At 36.8% G+C, this 14,039-nt stretch overlaps 1 protein-coding gene across 6 annotated transcripts in view; it reads left to right on the plus strand.

Annotated features, from left to right (window-relative positions):
* Positions 1-14,039, plus strand: part of SEC24D (SEC24 homolog D, COPII coat complex component) — a 109,199-nt gene that overhangs the window by 50,548 nt on the left and 44,612 nt on the right. For all 6 annotated transcript variants that reach the window (XM_043569562.1, XM_043569563.1, XM_043569566.1 and 3 more), the window contains exon 9: positions 11,997-12,135. In XM_043569562.1, the coding sequence (XP_043425497.1) occupies positions 11,997-12,135 (139 nt within the window). The remainder of the gene's footprint in view (positions 1-11,996; positions 12,136-14,039) is intronic.

Raw genomic sequence — 14,039 nt, forward strand, 5'->3', positions numbered from 1 at the left:
CTTTTGATTTTCCATAAGATGCTTCATGGACATTTGCTGGAATAATTTCCCCTCAATCTCTCACACCCTGTCTTGTATTTTTAGCCTAATTAGTTTTTATTCAACTTTCAGATTTTGGTTCAAAGTCACATTCTTAGGAGAGCTTTCCAGGATACCCCACATTGATACTCCTTGTATCTCCCCTTATAGCACATCACAGTTTGTGGTTTTATGCTTGTGTATTTGACTGAAAGAAGGGACCACATGTGACTTTTCCTCACTATTGCTTTCCCAAGGCCTGAAATAGTTCCTGGAACATTTTTGCACTAAATAAATATTTAATACATTTTCATTACACAATATCATTTATATTTGGGAGTAAAATTAGAATTTTGAAGCCAAGTAACTTGATGAGATTTTCAGAATAGAGATCTTTGCGTAAATATTTATTGAACATCCACTTCATGTGTAAATGCTATATTTCTAACCAAATGAGTTAAAAGTAAATAAAATTGAACTATCTAGGAACCAAGCTAAGGCTAGGACTTGCATTTTGGAGTCATCTCTATCCAGGCATCTGACATTTACTTGCATCTCTGTGTTCTATATCAAAGAAAATGTTTTATTTCCCACACATATGTTCTTAAGAAAAATCACCATTTGGAGACTCACTGCAAATTATCCTTGCTTTTAGTATTGCTGGCAGACAAAACCACCTGTGCTGACTGGGTAACAGTTGCTTAAAGAATTTCCTGGACAGTTAAATTCTTCCTAAGTTTAGCTTAGGTTTCAATTTTATCCCTCCGATGGTTGTTTCTTTCAGTATTATTTCACTATAAATGTGAAAATATATACTGTGTATATGTGTGTATATTTATGAAGAGTGAGAAAAAAGGTGGTATATATGAGACGTGTAAAAAAAAGAAGAGTAGAATCTTTAAAATGTTATTCATTGCTTGGGAAAATAAGAGCATCCTGGGACAATATTTCTGCAAAAGCAGGTAAAATAGAAGAGCCATAATTATAAAATCTAGTGTAGGTAGATATCATAGAACTCCTCCACCAGAAATCACTTTCATTAGACCTAAACTGAACTACGGAGATAAACTGAAGTAGCGTATCATAGTCTTGAACATGGGATGAGATCTAAACTTCTTTTGGCTTACTTTGTTCCATACTCTCTTGCTGCTACAGTTTTACAAGTTTTGAACCAATCTTTTATTTAAATACTTCAAATATATAATTTTGACTATATTTCTCCTTTTTTCCCCACATTTCTCCTTAAAGGAAAATGATATAAAATGTATATTAGATCATATTTATCAATTTTATTTATTTGATAAATTATGCAGCCATCTTCCCTCTCCTTTCAGCTCATTAATGGTATATAATAAATATATAGATGTACTTACTCCTCCAGATGCTTTTGAATTGGTCACATGCGTTTTTTAAGTGAAAACTTTTTTCTCAACCTTTTTTAACCCTGTTTTTAAGTCTTTCCTCCAAATGGCTTGTGGTTATTTGCCCAAATGAAATTAGCTCATAAAGGATGATATCCTGTGTCACTGGGAAGCGGTCTAGCCAGTAGATGTGGCTGCCCACCAGGGACGGTAACTGAGCAGTATTGACATTGACAGCAGATTGGATTGCATGAAGAACTAGTAATTTACTTAGTCTGCCTTATTGAATGAAGATTTAATTCAACAAACACTTATTGTTCACCCAATATGTGCCACTTCCTGTTCTTGTTACTCGAGACATGTCAGTGAACAAAACGGATAAAGATCTCTGTGTACCCTCATGGAGCTTACATTTTAACTGAGAGAAGACAAGACTATGAAGCTGAAAATGAGAAAATGATGTAACATATGGAGAAAGGAAAAAACAGAGCAGGGTTAGGAAGATGAGGGCTGCTTGGGGAAAGGGCAGTTGGCAGGTTTCAGATTAAGTTGGGTGGTTGGATAGGCCTGATTGAGAAGCTGCCATTTAAATACAGACTTGACTCATGCACAGAGGACAGTGATTTGAAGGTGTTTTCATGGCCATATGAAGAAGTGATATAAATGAGGGAAGACTTTGGTTAACTTACAATTCTGCTGAGAGACAAAGGGAGTGTGCTCCTAGGCTTATTATTTTGAACACTTTCACCTTTAAAGTGTATTTTATACCTTTCCTTTGGGGAACAGAAAACTGCACTTATTTTTTTATGGAAGAAACAAACTTGATTCATAGAGTTTTTAAGTCTAAAATATATTTTCTTCATCCACACGTTCTTATAGCCAATATATCTTCTGCAATTGGTCTATAATTAGACAACAAAATAGAATTCTTCCTTAGGGATAAAAGATAAACTATAATAGGTCAAGGTTTAAATGCATTGTGGGAAAATATCTCTCAACTGTAGAATTCCTAAATATCATAGCTCCTTAAGAAGGAGTGTCTTACTCAGAAGTTTCTAACATCTGTTCCAGCAAGAAAAGTGGTGCTGATCTTTGCAAATATACCTGTAACTTGAAAACCTGGGCCAGCAAAACCAATCTAAACTGACCATTTTTTTTTTGCTTTAGGATCATTATCTACCATGTATAATCTAGTCATGAAGTAGGACTGCCAGTCAGGAAAACTGATATAATGCTCTCTTCACTGTATTTATTTTCTCTTTTGAAACCATGGGTACCTTCTTAGAAAAGCACCCCTTCTTAAACTTTAGCATATGGTCCAATTTGGCCTTTCCACTAAAGAGCCTTCCTGGCATTAGAGGCCCCAGGTAGAAAGATTACAGCTATATTGCTTTGAGATGCTTTTGGCCATTGTAGGAAAAGAGTCTCCTATTTGTGCATATTTTAGGGTGAACTTAGCATATTAGGATTTATTTCATCCAAGCCTAATCTTCTGTGATTATCCTCAGGTTTACACATGACTTCTGTATTTTCCTTCTTCCTTCATTTTTTAGTTATCTTGTTGTTCAGACTTCTTTTATTTTTTACTTATTTATTTAAAAACCTTTTTTTAAGTTTATTTTGAGAGAGAGAAACTGCAAGTGGGGGAGGGGCAGAAAGAGAAGCGAGACTAAGAATCCCAAGCAGGCTCCGCGCTGCAGCCTGACATGGGGCTTGATCTCATGAACCATGAGATCATGACCTGAGCCAAAGTCGGATGCTTAACTGACTGAGCCACCCAGGCACCCATGTTCAGACTTCTTTTAAACCTGTTTTTCTGTTCTTCTATCTTTCCCTCCTTTATCAGTCATTCAGCAAGTATTTTTTGAGAATTTACTCTGTAATTAAGGCCCTAGGAATCAGTGGTGAACTTGAAACTTACATATAGTATTAAGGAGTGAATTCTTTACGTTAGAAAATTACTTTAAAAATTCTTACTTTACTTAAAAAATACTTACTTTAAAAATGCTCATTGGGGCGCCTGGGTGGCGCAGTCGGTTAAGCGTCCGACTTCAGCCAGGTCACGATCTCGCGGTCCCTGAGTTCGAGCCCCGCGTCGGGCTCTGGGCTGATGGCTCAGAGCCTGGAGCCTGTTTCTGATTCTGTGTCTCCCTCTCTCTCTGCTCCTCCCCCGTTCATGCTCTGTCTCTCTCTGTCCCAAAAATAAATAAACGTTGAAAAAAAAAATGCTCATTCAGTTAAGCATCGGACTCTTGATTTTGGTTCAGGTCATGATCTCACGGTTCATGGGTTCAAGCCCCATGCATGGCTCTGTACTAGAGGCTCAGAGCCTGCTTGGGATCCTCTCTCTCCCTCTCTCTCCCTCTCTCTCCCTCTCTCTCCCTCTCTCCCTGCCCCTTCCCTGTTTGTGCTCTCTCTCTCAAAATGAATAAGTAAACTTTAAAGAAATAAAAATAAAAATTGGAACTAATATTCAAATATCTTTTGAGTTTATTTTTTAAAGAGTTTCATGAATTGAATAAAATATAGGAGATGATGAAACAAATTTTACAAGTCTCTCGTGTTGATTGTAAAACATGATAGAATTCACTAATTTATAAGAAGGTTTTAAGACGTATACCGAATGAACCAATTTTCTAAAGGCATCATTTAATTTACTGAATGGTGAAATCTCAGTTATCTTCTGAATCATTACCATATAGTCTGTTTTGTGGTCCATGTTGTAAGCACAGCCATTTGGGACATACCTGGTTTTGAAAGCTCTCCTCAAAATCAGTCCAGCTTTCCTATTTATCGCCCTCCATCTCAGCTGAATTAGGCTACTTGCTTACTAACTACCAACATACCCAAGCTTTTCCTCCTGTGTCACACTATTCTTCCTGATTGAAATTGTCTTTTTCTGTCAATCACTGAAAATATAACTCCTCATAACTGCTTATCTCTTTTTGAAAGACGCTTTTGTTGACCCTCAGCACAAGTGGTTTCTTCTCTTATTTGCACCTTTTGCTTACGCGCCTATCATGAGCTGCCCTGGGTTTACAACAGTGTGTTTGTGAGTACCTGATAGATGTTTTGTTTGTTCATTCAAAAACTGTTGACTGCCCACTCTCGCAGGTATTGTGCTCTTGGAAATACATGATAAACAAATGAGACTTGCAAGTCAAGGACCTGAGAATTTAGTAGTGATACTGAAAAGTAAAGCAGTGTGATGAGTGCTGTCAGGCACAAGATAATATGGGAATGTACAGCTCAAATGTCTAAGCCGGTCCTCAGGGGCCAGGTTGAGACAAGGTCTCTGTGAAGTCAGGAGGAGGACACCCCTTCCCTTGTAACGAGAGGGAGAGAAAGGAAAATATTAGGTAGAAGCTGGCAAATTGGTGGAGGAAAGTCAAGGAAGTTCCTGTCTGAGGTCTTCTATTTTCTTTTTGAACAAGGAAGCAAAATTATCTGCTAAGGGATGTGGAAAGAGAGCTTATTTGGAGTTTGGAAAGGTATAAAGTAGCTGCTGTAGAGGAAGAGAAAAATGACAAGAGAAATTTAATGGTTACCAGGGATCACTGAGTACTTGATTCAAATCAAAGATCATGAATAATGGAGCCTTTCTCTGAAACTATAGGCTTTTCTATAGAAACAGTCTGCAAAGCAGTTTCTGTATATGTATCACAGAGAAGGCAAATAGATGGAATAAATGAGTGAGAATTCAAGCTGCAGTCCTGCAATTTATTGGACAAGTCACTTTTCATCATGGACCCTCCATTCCCTTCTGAACCCATGGATGGCAATTCCAACTCCCAAGGTGGAGTATCTCAATATCAAATTGATATTTTCATATATTTGAAAGCATTTTAAACTATAGATAATACATAATAGTTATGATCTTACATGTATTGTAGGTTTTAATCGGTAAAATTTCTCAGAATTTTTCAATGCTGGATAGACAAGACGAAACACATCCCCTCAATGCAAAGGATCCATTTCCAAATTAAAAAGATGTTCAAATCCAACACAAGCTCTAGATATAGCTCTAGGAATAAATAGGCTTACAGTGATGTTGAAGAGAAAAAAGCTGAAAACAATCTTTGAAGTGCATTTAACAAGAGGATACTTTTCTGGAAATATGAAAACACAAAGCTTTAGGTTAACAAAGGCCAACTACAAACATCCTTAGAAAGTGTGACAATAAATTTCATATTAAAAAAATAAATAAAAATGCTGATATAGGAAATCTATGAAAGTAAATATGGAACATCGTCATGGCATTTTTAACATCTCATTGTGTGGTGTAATAGAGTTTGGCTACATTTGCGTATAGGCAATAACTTTTGGGCAAAAAGGTGGATAAAGATTTTCACAAAATGAGAAGAAGTTTTATGACTCCCAAGAGATGTTAAGATTGCTTCATTCCAAAATACAGTTTGACAACCCTGGACTGAAATCAGAGACAATTATAATCTGCGTGCTTTCTTATGGTGCATTGTGTGTATGATAAATAAAACATACTTCTCTAAAAAAAAAAAAAGAAAGTGTATGTTTAGAATTAGTACAGTGCACTGAATGTTTTTATCATCAAGCTCTGTTTCTTTTCAGAAGATGCATAACATTTTTAAAAGGCATTCAGAAAATATTCTTTCATGCTATATTTGTTATTTTAAAAAAGTCAAACAAAACAGTACTGCTGTTTAGGAAATATGTGTACAGTAAGCACCTATTGCTCTGTACCCTTTCTTTCCATGTAAGCTGACTGAATATCCTATATGGCAAGGCTAGAAATAGAAAACATGTACAAGCTGCTTCCTATTTCTCTGTCCTATGAAAATGTCTTTACTAAGTGCACTTGATACAGGTTCTCTTTTCATTTTAGCTTCTGGGCATAATCCTCTGGAATCTAACCCTGCTCGTCTTCCAGCATGTCTAATAGTCTGAATGTTTAACATTTTTCAAGGGTAGTTGTTCATCACAGGTTCTGGATTATCTTTTCACATACCATTTCCATGCTTCTCCTTACATCCCCCTGATTAATCTAAGTTATCAGCTGACCTCTTCTTGATATAGATCCAAAAAATAAGCAGTACTCCAATCCTAAGAAGTAACTACATGCCAAAATACACTTGACAGTATGAAACTATTGCTGCTAGAGATATCTATTTATAGTGGTTTACTGGGGAATATAATTGATGTTAAATATGACCCTTTATCAAGCTGGAGGACTGTGTTACATTTCAGCAGGTTATTTTACTTTAAAACTTTTGATCTGAGGGGCGCCTGGATGGCTCAGTCGGTTAAGTGGTTAAGCGTCTGACTCTTGGTTTCAGCTTGGGTCTGGATCTCATGGCTCATGAATATGAGCCCCGCATTAGACTCTGCACTGACAGTGCAGAGCCTGTTTAGGATTCTCTCTCTCTCAATCTCTCTGTCTCTCTGTCTCTCTCCCTCTCTCTTTCTCTCTGCCCCTCCCTTGCTCACCATCTCTCTCTCTCTCAAAATAAATACACTTAAAAAAAAATAAAACTTTTGATCTGATTTAGGGCCCACTATAAGCAAAAAAATTTCTCTCCCATTACCAGATTTTATAATTTTGCTTATAAATGGGCTTTAATCTTTTAGCTTCTAGTATATTTCTGCCTGCTCTTTCTGTTCTCTTCTGTTCTCTGTTAAGATATTTCTTTCAGGCACTAAGTAAAGTAGACTATTGGTCATGTGAAGACAATGGTATAGTCCAGGAAGGAGACTGATTACTTTTTTTGATACTTTAAAAAAATTTTTTAAGCTTATTATTTATTTTGAGGGGGGGGGGGGATAGGACAAGTGGGAGAGGGGCAGAGAAGTGAGACAGAATCCCAAGCAGGCTCTGCACCATCAGCACAGAGCCTGATGAAGGGCTCAAACTCACGAATTGTAAGATCATGACCTGAGCTGAGATCAAGAGTCAGATGCTTAATCGATAGCTCCACCCAGGCGCCCCTCTTTTGATACTTCTACTGAAGGAAATAAAGGGAGAAAAAAGGGAAGAGAAGTGTATGTTGAAAATGGAAAATATGTATTTTTTCACAATTAGTAAGCAAGTATTAAAAGACAGAGGGAGGGTAGGTTGTTACATAATTTTTGTGTGCGTGATTAGAACTTCTAGGACTCTTACTTAGAACTCTGGTGCTGAAAAATAAGGAGGCAGGTAGTGGGGCAATGTGAGACAGTTTTTGCCCAGCCATATCCTGGATATGGGCAAGTGTAACCTTCCTACAGCAGGGTGTTCCTGAAATCTCTGATTTGGCCTCTCTGCCCTACCCCTCCCTTCACGCACACCACTGCCTATGGTTTGATGTTCCAGCAGGAAGATAGATGTTTGCTTTAGAAAATAATTTCTTCATCACAGTGTGCTCCTGAGCACCGTGATGCAAGCTTCTCTGACTTTGCTTTGTTATTTGTGCTTGGAATGCTAATGTGGCAAGCAGGAGGTAGACGCTGGCAGCAGGAGCATCAGCTTCCTCATGCCCTTCTCTTCCCGGGCTGGGCTGTCTTCAGGTTGCTCGCTGTGCTTTGGGGCTGCCTGTTTCCCCACATGGAGTCAAGGAAAAGTTGGCAGGGGATTAGAAACGTAACGTAAATTTTTCTGGACTATTATCTTCAGTAATTTAGGCAGATTCTATAATTTCTATATAATTTATATTTAAAGTAACCTGTATTTCATGTTGTTTAATTTTGTTTCCCTCAATGTTTTTAGCCATTAATTTTTCTTTCAAGAGAAGTATAAGTTTATTAATTTTGTGACAGTAATAGCTGACAGAAGTTTAATGTTATTAGAGCTACATTAAATGAATGTAGCATAATTATCTTGAGTATTTTATTACCTACCGGGTAAATTATGTAGTTTTGTTTTAATTTTTTAGTCGCACAGTGCCATCTACTGGATCTGTGCTATAAAAACACCTTCATATTTTCCTTAGCTTTCCAGGTTTGGTTATAAGCTTTTAATATTTAGGTGCTTTCTGGTATTCATTACTTGCCTAAAAGAGAGACTACACAGCAGGACTTGTATATTCAGACTTTTCTTAGTTATAGAGATACCAAAACAAAGGACATAGGCTATAAATTATAAGAATTCTTCATGTGGGATCTTTCTACATTGTACTTCATTTTTCTTGAGTATTTTTCTTTGGGGATGCGATTCAAATAGTTTAACATTGCTTTTTAAGCTAAAGACAATTCTTATTAGTGACTATTTCTCAACTATTCTAATCCTACTTTGCTCTTTTAATTGCATATTTACATGCTTGTTTGTTTCGTGTATTTTCTATCCTGATCGACTGACTACCCCACCAAGGCACATCATATACCCAGCCCCTACTGTACAAATGTTACAGTTACCTGAGAGAATGACAGGAATATTGGGAAAACTGATAATATATTAATATGAGAAAACATTTTAAATTATAGTAGTAGTACCAAGGAGTTATTGATTGATACATCTTATTATCTATTCCTTTTACTTGGAAAAATAACCCCAAGGTTTTTTATTTGCTTTGCTTTTAAGTCACATCATTTTAACACTCAACCTTATTTCTCAGTGAGTTATATACTTTCTTGGGGCCCAGAATTGAGCATGGTATTATACATGCACAAAAAAAGAGAGACATTTTATTCAATTAAAGCATCCTAATTAAAATTAGTATCAGTAAAGTATTTGGCATAGCCCTGGTAATCCAAAACTACAAGCAAAAGATTCAAATGTTATTCTTCCTCTTCCTAACTCAGCTTCCCCATCACTTTCATGTTGTATAAGTTCAGGCCACACAGGATCAGAACCAACAATACTTTTTCTATTTAAGAGGAGAACAGAAAAGAAAGAGCAGGCAGAAATATACTAGAAGCCAAAAGATTAAAGCCCATTTATAAACAAAATTATAAAATCTGGAAATGAGTTTAAAGTAAATATGATATAATGTTCTTGATAAGGAAAAAAAAAAACTTAGAGATTTTTTGGGAAACTAATTAGATTTTTTTTTAAAGCCATATACACTAAAGTTGAACTGAGAAGAAAAGTGAGATTAGCTATTTATGAGCTCACACAGACTACTGTACAACAGATAAGCGGACATCTGGAGAGAGCAAAGAAAATCTCTGATAGTTTTCAACATGGCCTAAGAGAGATGAAACAAGGCAGTGTAACTTAGAAACTTTGTTCTGTTGCCCCCAAAGAAAATGTAAACAGTTAAAAAGCTTTTAACATTCTTTACTGTCACCTCAATTGTCTGAAGACCTTACTTACCTATCCATCATCCAATTTCCAAAGAGTGAAAACAGAAAAAAAAAAGTAAATGTATTTAACAGCCTATATACAGTCACTACTCGACTCCAGTTTATTACTAGACATTACTTTTTGGTTCTGCAAGTTTGAATCTGCCAGGACTGGAATGCTAAGGTGTTAGCTGCCGACAGTTTCACAGTAATTTTAGGCTGGGCCTGTCTTTGGGTAAATCATATCGGTAAAAATATGGTTAATTTTCCTCCTGTTATCTCTGCTTTGTCTGGCAAATAATGGCATCATATTTCTAAAGTCTCTCAGGGAATTGATTATAGTCTTTGAACTCTCAAAATAAAAGGATGAGAGAAGTAAAGTTGGCTGGAGTGCAGGCAAATTGCAGACTTTCTCCCTGGTTTAATTCTTGAAAACATCTTCTGATCTCAGAGGTTGCAGCTGTAGAGAAGAACAGCAACAAAATCATGCTTGATAGTTTTGATCCAGAAATAGCTATGTTATTGCATTTTTGTTATCTTTCACTTCTTATTCTAATCCTCCATTCACTGTCCTGACAATTTCTGGTTGGGTCCTGTATCTTTCTGCTTGCTTTCCTTTTGTTCCCTCAGATTAGTTATTATTGCCAGCTAAAGAGGACAAACATTTGTCAGTTTTTGCCTCTCAAACACAGTGTATATTAAAAAGTATTGTATGTGTCAATATTTGAATATGTATGCATTTAAGTCAAATTCCTGGGGAGGGTTTTTTAAATCTTCCATGGCTCTCAACTTTAGCCATTAGCCTGTATCAGAATATCCTGGAAGGTAGGTTCCCTCTCTTCTAGATCATTTTAACAGTGGCAGTTTACAGTAACAAGTTAGCTAATTAACATGTTTATATAAACAAATGACTTTAGAAATTCAAACCTATCTAACTATAATTCTCTCATTAAACACAGTCTCTTCTGAGCTGAGTGATTTTGAGAGAGGAAAGGTTGTTTGTATAGATATGACCACACCAGTTAACTTTTGTCCAACAATTTTGTGCCAGGCACAATGCTCTGTACTGCACATGTATCCATCATTTAATCCTTGTCACAGTCCTACCAGTGGGGCACGAGAGCTATGCCCATGGTGTGGATCAGAAGAGACCCCATATAAGAAAATCCAATCCATTTTCTGGCTTCCTTGAGGCAAGAGGAGGGGCAGAGGCCAATGCAGAGGTAATGGGAAGTGATCCTGAATTTTTTTTTTTTTATCCTTTCCCTGATTCTTTTATGTATTATACTAAACCTGTGGTTGTTGTTATTGTTTTCTGCTATGTGTTGTGTTATTGTTTTCTGCCATGAAACCTCACAACTCATTTCTCAAACCTCAGCAGTAGATTAGTTTTCACACTGAACATCTGGACAGGGACAAACAATAAATCTCAGTTTTGTAAGTTGAGTAGAAAATGTATGACCCAGCCTCATCCGCCACCTTCTTCCTCCTCCTCAGGTCTCCATTAAAAAGCAGTCTGCTACATCTTTTTCTTTAAAGAAAAACATAGTTAACATGCCAAACCCTGTAATTTTCAAGCTTTTCTAGAAATGTTATCTTTAAAGGAGATTTATAAAAACAAGAAGAATCTTTGTGGTTTTATTCTGAAAGCCAGAAGGGCTGAAAAACAAGGCAGACTCTAATGCTGAGTTTTTCCACGTTCAAGCTGTGTAATGGTTTTTATGCATGTTTATAGGAAGAGCAGTGGAAATATTTATTTTTTCAGTTCTGGCAACGCATGACCAATGACACTGAAAGTACATTTTGTCATGGGATAAAGAAGCAGAAAAGGCAGAATCAGCGTTGTTGCCTAAATAAGTGGATATTATTGCATATTTATTCAGATAGCTGCATTTTTGAAGAAACATTTTGTATTCTTTGATGGAACTATCTAGACAAACTAGACCTGTATACGAACGAATGCTTTTAAAATCAGACCCAATTCGCTGCCTTATTTATAATCAATAAACAAACCTTGCAAAATATGTGATACAAGGTCTCCAGGACATTTTTAACATATGCTTTATTAAATATTATTGCCATCATTGTATTTTTTCTCTGTCTTCACGCACTTACAGATAAATGTATATACACACATGTACATAAATACACAAACACACATGTGTCCTTATTAGTGAGATAAAAATACAAATTAATTTTTGTTTGGGTATGGCCTTGAATTCAGCAGGTATCAAGAGAGGCATCTTTACCTTCCTGGCAAACACTAAGAGTTAAGAGTTCCTTAATGAATCCCTTGGAAGACTTTTCAAATTACAGTTATTGCATAGCATTCTGAAGTACCTTGAAGTCCTATACCCACCTGTCTCTTCATTTCACTTCTTCTAGACTCCCCTTTACTTGGTAAATCATGGAGAGAATGGACCAGTCAGATGCAATAGGTGCAAAGCCTACATGTGCCCCTTTATGCAGTTCATTGAAGGAGGAAGGAGGTATCAGTGTGGATTTTGCAACTGTGTGAATGATGGTAAGTGATGCCAATAAATGCTCTTAGTAAAAGCTCTTCATTAATTGAAATATATTATACTTCTTAGTTTAGGGGAAAATATATATATTAAAGCTTTTAATTACACCTGAGCTTTTCCTAACTACTGGTGAACTCACATTCAAGAATAACTCAGAGGCATTGTGAAAGAAAAAGTCTCTCAGTTTTATCATCTATAAGCATGAGAGGTAAAATTTTATTTTGCCTCTAACTGAGCCTTTGTGGAAGGGGATTAGGAAATAAAAGGACTTACCCACTTCTGACATGTTTCTTATAAAAATGAGAAACACAGAAACTTTATGTGGGAAACTGCAGGTGCAAATGAATGCACTTATATGAGGCTGGGAGGGGCATAGGGCACATTCTGATTGGTTTCCTTCTATGGAAATTATAAAGAACTTTTATTTTATCTGTGTTTATGGATGATAAGTTGGAGAGATTTTTTTCTCTTTATTCCTCTGAATTATTCCTGAATGTGAGCTCATCAGTATTTATGAAAACTCTGGTATAACTAAGGGCTTTAATATGTGTATAGATTTTTTTTTCCCCTTCAGTATGAATGTTGCATTGTTTAACAAGGGAAAAAAAACATTATTATGAAGGGCTTTTCCAGATTCTTTGTATTTTCAGTTTCATTCCGGTATGAACTAACTGATGTTGGAAAAAACCCCCACAAACTTGGTAAAAGCAACTTAGCATTTATTATATTCATAATGTGTCTATTTTTTTTTAGTTTTTTTGTGTTAAGTAAAGCACATACTCAGCCTGAAACATTCCCACATTCATTTACGTTTCTAGAGTTTTTCTAGAACCATGTAATGATTATGAGAGCATGAACTTTCTACATGTTTTCCTTTGTTCCTTGTCTTTGTAGACATGCTTCCCTGCAGATCATTAAATCTGAAGAATGTATAGTACCCTATCTGCCCAGGAGCCATGTGTCCTGTGGCTGCTGGCTACTCCCTACTGATGAGTGAGCTAAGGCACAACTTTCTGCCTATGTCATTGCATTCATGGCACCCCAGCTCCGTGAGTGTTTTCTGGTGGGAGAGCTCCTTGTTTCCCTGCCCCCTTATTACAGCCCATGGTTTTGTCCTACTTACAGGGCTAGAAAGTGGCATTGTGAGTCTCACAAAACCTTTGGTCAGTTCTTAAAAATGCCTTGCTATGGAGTGGAAGCATTGGTTTCTAGCCTCATCTCAAAAACTGCCATCCTCTTGGGATGGCTCTCCTCTCTCCTTGCTATAACTGTGGCATCCACTCAGTGCAAGTTGGGTCTCCCTGTGAGGCCAGATTCTTTTGGTTCTCCACCCTTACTTCTCTTTCTAGGGAAGAATTTATTCCTTGTTTCATCTTGGATGAAATCTGCAACCAAGTCATTGTCTACTACTTAATGTTGGGACCTGGATTTCAGGAGCCCTGTGACAATTCATTTCCCTATACTTTAGTTTTTGGGGGAAGAGTGATGAGAAGGCAGAGACCTCTCCTGCAGCATTTGTATAAATGCCTCCACCAAAATCACCCACACCTCTGTGTCTTTATCCAAGCCCTCAACTTTCTTAGAAAGGTGATCAGAAATCTATGTGGCTTCTAGATCCAAGATCCTCAGTTTGGTGTAACACCCTGGCCTCACACCCAAAGTGTCATCTCAGAGCACAGCCACTTCCTGGTAGAAAAACCACTCAGAATTCTTGTATCTCCCCATAATGAATTCTCTTTCCATGGGTATTTGCTCCTAGGAGGCTGCTATGTTCATTTTCCTATAGGGTTATTCATACTAGGCTCAAACATTTGTCCCTAAGAGGAGCCATACTCCCATAGATTTACACTGACACCTGCATTCTTCATTTAGGTCTAAAGAAGACAGAGGTTTATGGAAGTTAGAA

Source organism: Prionailurus bengalensis, chromosome B1, assembly GCF_016509475.1.
Source record: "Prionailurus bengalensis isolate Pbe53 chromosome B1, Fcat_Pben_1.1_paternal_pri, whole genome shotgun sequence".
Taxonomy (NCBI): Eukaryota; Metazoa; Chordata; class Mammalia; order Carnivora; family Felidae; genus Prionailurus; species Prionailurus bengalensis.